Source organism: Drosophila novamexicana, unplaced genomic scaffold, assembly GCF_003285875.2.
Source record: "Drosophila novamexicana strain 15010-1031.04,08,12 unplaced genomic scaffold, DnovRS2.1 tig00000308-arrow-arrow-pilon, whole genome shotgun sequence".
Taxonomy (NCBI): domain Eukaryota; kingdom Metazoa; phylum Arthropoda; class Insecta; order Diptera; family Drosophilidae; genus Drosophila; species Drosophila novamexicana.
The window spans coordinates 1,544,599-1,553,242 of record NW_020824799.1 but is presented as its reverse complement, the minus strand read 5'-3'; the positions used below and the strand labels follow the sequence as shown (position 1 = coordinate 1,553,242).

The following is an 8,644-nucleotide window of genomic DNA, read 5'->3' as shown; positions in this document are numbered from 1 at the left end:
AATACAATAACAAAAACAGCATTCGCATTCGTTTGTTGTTAAATTATCACCCAAGACAGCAGCCACCCTCTCAGCCCGCGGCTGGCTATTTATGCGGCCAGCAACCACCCCCACACACGCCCACACACGCACACACACGTTCCTATACAAGCATTTGAATCGTTGGCAGCACATTCATTTTTTTTCTCTACTATAGTCCATTATGGGTTTCTTTTTGGATGTCAAAACAGGGTAGAAAAGTCGACTAAAAATTGCCTTCTCTCTGTCCTCAGACTTTGGACAAAGCTGAGCTTTTGCCTGGCATTAGCTATAACTTATTTGGAAAATATTAAGAACTAAAGTTTTTCCATACACTTGAGCATTAATTATCTGCGGCATGCCCCCAACCTAGAGCATAGCTTATCTAGGCTTATTTTTAAAATTCTCCTATTGACATCAAACAATTCTTTATTTGTAAAGTCCAGTTTGCCGATGCTTAGGCTAAATAAATAAGTCTTGATGACATTTAATAAAAAATATTTGAATTGTGGAAACGTTTTGTTTGACCAACTGATAAAAACAATGTCTTTTGTATGCGATCATGTTGCGGTCATTGTACTTTTTGTAAATTTGGATTCAATGGAAATTTTTTCGGGTAAATACAAGTAAAAAGTCAACACTCACGATTTGCGATTGTAGTTCGCTTTATAACTAATTCAACAGCTACAGATAGAGCCTATATTTATATTATATATTTAGTCCGAAGCGAGCTTGAACTCCCATTTCACAGTTTTCAATACAAAATTAAGCAAAAACAACTTGTTGTGTGACGCGTAGAAGGAGACATCTCCGAACCCATAAAACATAGATCAGCATCAACAGCCGAGTTGGTATAGCCATGTCTGTATGTCCATCTGTCTTTCAGCTTTTAAGCTATCTTGAAACTTTTCATAGGTTTTTCTTTCTGTTGCAGGCAGCACATATGTCGGATCCGGCCAGATCGAACCACCATATCATATAGCTGCCATAGGAACGAACAATCCAAAAGTAGTTCCTTGTCTTATCCAAATTTGACATTTATAAATTGTAATATATATGCAAAATCTTATCAATATCAGAGCACTAGATATAGGTGAAATAGGAACGATCGAAAAGTTGTTTCTGATTTGGAAACCTTTTTTTTTTATATTAAGATAACTTGACCAAACTAGGGATATTTAATACCATTCTTAATTTTGCTTAGTTTCTCGTTTAAATATTTAATTAAATGAAGGTAAAATTGATTTAACTTAAAATAAAGGAGTTTAATCAGAATAACATATCACAGTTGATGCTGTAATAAAGGTAATAATAAATTAAATACTTATAACAATTCCAAGATTTATAAGTTCATTAAATATAAATATATAAATATATCAAGTATTACCTATTTACCAAATGTTGTACCTTTTGCATTAAGATCAATTATTTTATGTGAATATAAATTGTTTTATTCCTTTTAAGTCTTAGCTTAAAGCACAGCAAAATAATTTCTTTACATTTTGTTTATCTTATTTATTATTAATTTTTGATTAATAACGATTATTATTTCTGATAAGAGTGCTGCCTTATGAACTATTAGCTCTTCCTTGGTTTCTATGATATGGATTATACTTGGCCACATCAGAGCCCATCAACCATTCCACACATTCACATTTACTAACAGCAGCCAATAACATTTTATGGCGCACGCCATTGCTATGTGCCACACACACACACACACACGCACACACACACTCATACACACAAGCTCACACAGACAGACGGGCAAGCGATCAACGAGTGCAAAAAGAGAAAATCCAGCAGAAAAACTAATTCCACATAATGGCCAATCTACATAAAAAAATCGCTCGACATGAAAACCGAAAATCGATGAGCGGAATGGAAGTGGAGTAGCATCAGCAACAACAACAACAACAACAACAACAACTACAGCAACAGCAACAGCAACAAAAGCAGCAACAACAAACGACTGAGTCACAAAAATGCCACCCCGCATAAATTTGCAAATAATGAAATGGTAAAAAAAATCTACACACAAACAAAAACACATGCATACACACACACACACACACGGCTTGGCAAGGGGCGACTGGCGAATAAAGTTCCAAATCATGAAGCATACAAAATGAAAATCCACCCTCGAAAAAAGTTGCCACGTTTTTTTCTCTTTTCATTTTGGGGCAAAAAACAAGAAGAAAAAGAAGAAAGCAAAAAGTATTGCAAGTGAGTGTGTGTGTGGGCTGTGTGTGTGTGTGTGGGCTGTGTGTGTGTGTGTGTGTGTGTGTGTGTGTGTGTGGGTGGTTGGTTACTTGGTCGCTTGTTTCGCTTTCGCTTTGTTTGCAAAACAATCAAAAGCAAACGATTCGTCTGCGACAGCCGCAGGAGCAGCCGCAGCCACTCTGCTCTAGCTTCTAGATGTACTCCTGTTCGGTGGAGCGTGGTCCTTGGAGCACATGGCCTGCGCCTGCCGCGACATTTGCCGTTGCTGTTGTCGTTGGCGACATTAAATGTAACTAAGAGTTTTTGTCTTGTATACCCTGTAATATGTTAAGAAGAACTATGCCATAGACAAAACTTTAATTTTGTTAAGCCTGAAATCTCAACAGCCTTACATTTAGTCAAAGCTAGAATAATTAGTAAAAATATTATTTAATTGATAGCCATATGTGCGACTTCTTGGCAGGGTAGCGCATATTCGTCCAAACCTTATTACATTTGAAGCGGATTTTTTCTGATTTTTCGTTTGTTTTTCTCGCATGGCAAACCAATTTCAAGCATATTTTTATGAGCACACTGTGCAGCATTGCGACGTTGCCGACCAGGACGATGATGGGGGCGAGGACGTGGTCATGGACGCGAAGGAAGCCGCTTGGCAGGCGCAGCAGCTTTATTTTATTTTTTAAACGTGCCCCAAGACCCGCCTTCGCATACCCACGCCCCCTTTAATGGCACTGACTTGGCCATGTGCTAGACGCTAATAACGTTTGCCAAAATGGAGGAGCAGCGCGTCCTGCCAAACCTTCCAATTTCTGCTTAGAATGTGTGCGTATTGTGGAAGCTCACGCTGAGAAAAATTTTCGCATTCGTAGACCTGGAATTTGATAGACTCTGCCTGCCATGGCTTTAGTTGACAAAGATTGACAGTTCTCCTTAAATAACTGAATTAATGAATATCGTTATCGACATCGTTATCGATATCGATAAAGACTTTCACAATTTGCGTTCCTATCCAAATCAAAACATTATCCAGCTATTCACTCTCTTTTTTAAATCAAATCAAAACAAAAGATGATGAATCTTAAAGATAATTAGAAGAATCATTTCAAATATGTTAGATAGGCTCCCATTTATCCCGATTCTACTTTTGTGGTACCTGAATTCGCAACTTACCGCCAATATTTTCTTCGTTTTTTATTAAAACAAACATATAAACCGACACGCAGGATTTATTTTACAGGCCCGTCCGGAGAGTTATGCCCCTTTCACAGCTAAGCTTGGGACGTTATAAGAATCTATAGGAAGATATTAGTCGAGAGTAAGTATTGTAAAAGTATTAAGTAAAAATTTAAAATATAATAAGTTAAAAATTTATTAAAAGGAGTGAAGAGCTGGAATATAGAATATTAAGCAAATTGGGTATTCTCTTTACCCAGGCTAAAAATGTAGTACATCGGGTCCCTATGAATGATAATCATAGCTACATTAAAAAACCTTTTACTTTTTCATTGTTTAACTCTTAAAATATCTAAATAGTTACACATATATATTATAATCATCCTAATTTTGTATTCTGTTCCGTTCTTAGAAGGACTTGAGAAAAGCTGAGTATAACATTTCAGACGCGCTAAAAACTGGCTTGTAAGGAAAGACATGATATAACAGAACTTGAACCTTTTGAGCACATATTGGTTATATATTTTATAAAAGTAGTATTCAATACAGTCGTATATATATGACTTATCAGTCTAGCAGGCCAAAGTTTAAGGCAAAACAATTTATTTGGAATATGCTTAAGTAATATGTTTATTTTTATACATTTAATTCTCATTAAATGCATAGTTACAGCTATTTATGTGATTGTATAAATAGTCCGAAGTTTCTTTGTCTAACTCCATAGTTGATTTTTCTAAAAAATAGCATAGCTTTCTCTCCGTGCAGTGTCTCGTTATATGCGCATTATTTGTGGCTGACATTGCGCTGGCATTTCGCCTGCCATTTCGACTGCTTTTTATGTGCCTTTTTAGCAAATTACAAAATTGCGCTATTTTTTCTTACATTCTCCAAACACACAGTACCCAAAGCTATGCGTCTATAAAGCAACAACGCACACAAGCACACGCTGAGCGAAAGAGGGAGTGGGAGAGAGAGAGCGATGGGACAATTTTCAATGCTGCCTCCTGAAAATATGCAACATTTTTTATATGTTTCTGCTTCACAAAGTTTGCGTCATAAAATTTTTTCTGCTGTGGCTGTCACTATTGTTGTTGTTGTTGTTGCTGCTGTTCGACTGTGGTCAGGCTTTTATTTCGCTCCTAGTGTGCGTGTGTGTGTGTGTGTGTGTGTGTGCATGCTTTTTATGACCCAATATGGCCGCCAAGCGCGGCGTACGTGTTTGCTTCAGCCTCTGTGTGTCTGTGTGTGTTTATGAATTATATAGATTTTTATAAGCTCGCATATTATTTTTGTTGCTATTTTTTGGTTTTTTTTTCTTGTTTCTTTCTCTTATTATCCTTGCCAGCATGCCGTTCTTTTTTGGAGCAATAAAATGGTCTTTTTATATGTATTGCTATCTGGCAGATCTGCCTGCATAATGTAAGCCCGCTTTTGCTGCTCTTTATGAATATTTGTTGGGCCTGAGTTTGACTTTTATGTTTTACTGGGCTGGCGGCATTCATTATTTCTATACTAGCGCACTTTGTGGATTTCGACTATTCTGCTTTTGCGCGCTGCTTTTGTCATTTTTGCATTAATTTCATATTTTGTTTGGGCATACGTGTGTGTGTGTGTGTGTGTGTGTGTGTGTGTGTGTGTGTGTGTGTGTGTGTGCTGTTGCCACTGCTGTTTATTCCGCATAAATAATAAATATTTTTGGTTATTGCGTCTGCACAGCATTAATATTATTTTCCATACAAGTACACGCACACGCACACGCACACGTTCACACACACACACACACATGCATGCACATTAACATGTGTCCTGCATGGCCGTGAGCTTTAATTTTGGCTCATTTTTCGTTATCAAAACATGGGGCATATGCGCGTGTATTTGTTATTTTAGTTTTTATTTTACGCATACATAAATATTTGCAATTAAATATGCCAAGCACAAACACACACAAACACACACATACACATCTATATGCCACGAAAGCTTTATACAGCGCCAAAGCTGGCCTATTTTGGGCGACGAAAAATATGAAAATTACCAACATTTTATTTAAAAAATGTTAATTAAAAATATAAAAGTGCTTACCAACATTGAAATTTGTATAAGTAATTAAAATAAAATACTTTCCTGCATTGGCAGTTATGCTATATAAATTGAAAACTTGCTTTTTAAAAGTTAAAACTGATTTCTTTCAGCATTAAACCGATGGAATAACCAAAACATATATTAATATATATAAATACATTTGAGTTAGGTTAATTTATAGCAAAAAATTAACTAGTCCTTAGTCGCCTTTCAGTAACTCTCACATTGAAATAATTATCTTTTGATTATCAAAAGCCATTCTCAGCAGTATTTTTTAAAAAAATTCATAAGTTTTGGTTTTTAAACTAATTTCTTTTCAAAATACAGGAACGTAAATCTTTAAACCGAACCAATTATTTGACGGGACATTTTTCCATTGACACTTGATTTCAAAATATCCCTCTTGGGAAATTCGTTACATGTCCTAGTTTAGACAACAACCTTCTTATCAGATGCGCAAATGTGGTGCATTTGCTAATAAGGCATTGAAAACATTCACAATATATCTTATCTTAATAAACGTATGAATTAAGTCTTTTCTTATGTGTAAATACCTGCATATGCATATGCACAATCATGACCTTGCTATATTAAGCAATCCGTTCTGCAATCCGGTACGCAATACTCACGGCAAAGATACGGATATTCAGTAGTATTCAAATATGTATGAGCATGCATGCACGTTAATATAATCAAAAGTGTGTGTATGTATAAGTATATATGTATGTATGTTTCTTTGGTTGGGCGTGCGATGGCGAGTGCAAGTGCACTGGTTTACGTCGGGCCAATGAACATTGGCCTTATCAGTAACATAGACCCACATATGTTTCTCGTAAGACGGCCGGCCGATTGATTAAGATTCAAGTGCCGCTGACAGCTAATCGGGTCGTTAAGGCGCGAGCAATCTAATTTGTTCCTCAATTGTAATGTACTTAGCTAAACTATTAGAGCAGCAACAACACCAACGACGCACTTTGTACAGCGCGAGAGAGAGAAAGAGACGAAGAGCGCGCGCGCGTGTGACTCGATTTGTTTAAGACAGAGGCGTAGCGCCTGAATTGTGCGCCGCCCAAAGCAGTAGATCCCCCTACAACTGCGCCGCTGGCTTTGAGCAAAAGCGCCGTTATCAATTCGTGCATATGACAACAGACAGAAGCAAATAAGACTCAGGGCTCTCGATACATTGTTGAAATAGACGTCCAAGCGAATGGTCTGCTTTAAAATTGATCAACGCGATTATAAATTTATAAGCTGCAAGGTGCTAAATATTAAAAGCTTTTGCCATGGCCGAGGAGTCGAGGACAGTTGGCGCAGAGTCCTGCAACGCACCTGCTGCAGTTGAACAAATACAATTCTTGCGCGACAAGCTGCAAAAGTTTCAGAGTAAAATGCTGTGCGACTTCGAGCAGCGACTATCCTGCATGATAGAGGATGTGCTGCAGGACTTGCGGCAGCAGGAGCTGCGTGCGCACGAGTTCCGCCAGTTCGAAGGTTCCAGGGGCAGGGTGGCCAACCCCAGCTCCACTTGGCACAATCGTCAGCAGCACACTTCTTCAAAATTGCCGGAAAGTGACGTCAGCGACAGTCCAAATTGGCGGCCAGATGCCCAAAATCAGACGACGCCAAAACAACAGCAGCAGCAGCAGCAGCGACGAGAACAACAGGAACCGCAACAAAGAACGCGACGTCAGCTGCCCGACAAGGTGTTTTTAACGCGCGAATCGTACCTGACGGCGCTGCTGCAGGTGGAGCACATGCGCACCATCTATCACATATTCTCAATAATTCTGGTCATGTTTTTGCTGAACGCCATTTGCTATGACTACTTTGTCGATGGCCATATCAATCTAGGACTGGGCACGTTTCGTGGCGGCCTCAGGCGCCTCCACTGGGTGCTAGGCGTCTGGTTGCTGGAGCATGTCTTTGTCCTGGCGTTGTACTTTGCATTCCAGGGCTGGGCGCTGGTGCGTGCTAAGCTGCCATCCCATCGTAAGTCCAATAATAACAAAAACTATTCTGGATCTGACCTTGTTTCTTCTCTCTCTCTCTCTCTCTCTCTCTCTCTATCTCTGATTGCAGGATCGCTTCAAAGCTTTTGGTCGCACAGCTGCCTGATCATGTACATAAGCGCCCAGCTGGTCTTTGGTTATGTCTCCACCTCGCTTTGCCTCAAGTTCCAGCTGCCCTTTGTCAGTGCCTGCATATTGCTGCTGGAGAGCACTCGTTTGCTGATGAAAATGCACGCGTTTGTGCGTTACAATGCGGCAAGGGTGTTGGAGGGCAAGCAGAAGGCGGATGACAATGTGGCTTCTGCCCGTCCCTATGTACCGCCCCTGCATTGCTATGTCTATTTTCTGTTTGCACCCACCTTAATCTACCGAGATAGCTACCCACGCACGTCGCACATTCGCTGGAAGTTTGCGCTCTGCCGCCTTATGGAAATGGTCGCAGTTGCCTTCCTCTATGCCTTCATACACGAGCGTCATATCAACGAGCATTTCGGGAACTTTGGCAAGGAGGCCCTGGGGGCATCTCAGATAATTGTTAAGCTCTTTGGCATGATGCTGCCGAGTGCAGTGATATTTTTATGTGGCTTTTATATGATCCTCCATTCATGGCTGAACTTTACGTCGGAGCTGCTGCGCTTCGGGGATCGCATGTTCTACAAGGACTGGTGGACATCGCACACCTACGATGGCTACTATCGCAACTGGAATGTGGTCGTCCACGATTGGCTGTACGAGTACGTCTATAGGGATGTGTACAAGTACATTTTTAAGGGCTCCAAGCTGGCCGCGTCGCTTTTGGTGTTTATGATATCGGCGCTAGTGCATGAACAGGTGCTGGGATTTGCGCTACAAGTATTTTTCCCCGTCATGTTTGTGTTCTTTGGTGTTGTGGGCGTGTCATTGGTGTTCCTCATGCGTAGCGCACCCAAAACGCTAGGCAACATATTCCTTTGGTTCTCGCTCATCTTCGGCAATGGCATGCTGATCTCATTATATGCCATGGAGTATTATGCGAAACGCAATTGTCAGCTGACCTACGAGCGCTGGGCGGACTATTTAACGCCTGCGGTTTGGCGTTGCTATCACTAGCAAAATATTGAATCGAATTTTAGTCTTAGTACTTGTAACTTGTACACATG

At 39.9% G+C, this 8,644-nt stretch overlaps 1 protein-coding gene across 1 annotated transcript; it reads left to right on the top strand.

The window, feature by feature from the left end:
• The first annotated feature begins 6,650 nt into the window (after positions 1 to 6,650).
• On the top strand, positions 6,651 to 8,610 carry LOC115759464 (sterol O-acyltransferase 1). The gene is made up of 2 exons (XM_030700398.1): positions 6,651 to 7,485; positions 7,576 to 8,610. Exons 1-2 carry the CDS (start codon positions 6,780 to 6,782, stop codon positions 8,592 to 8,594), a joined length of 1,725 nt encoding a protein of 574 aa, XP_030556258.1. The 5' UTR covers positions 6,651 to 6,779; the 3' UTR covers positions 8,595 to 8,610.
• The last annotated feature ends 34 nt before the right edge of the window (positions 8,611 to 8,644 follow it).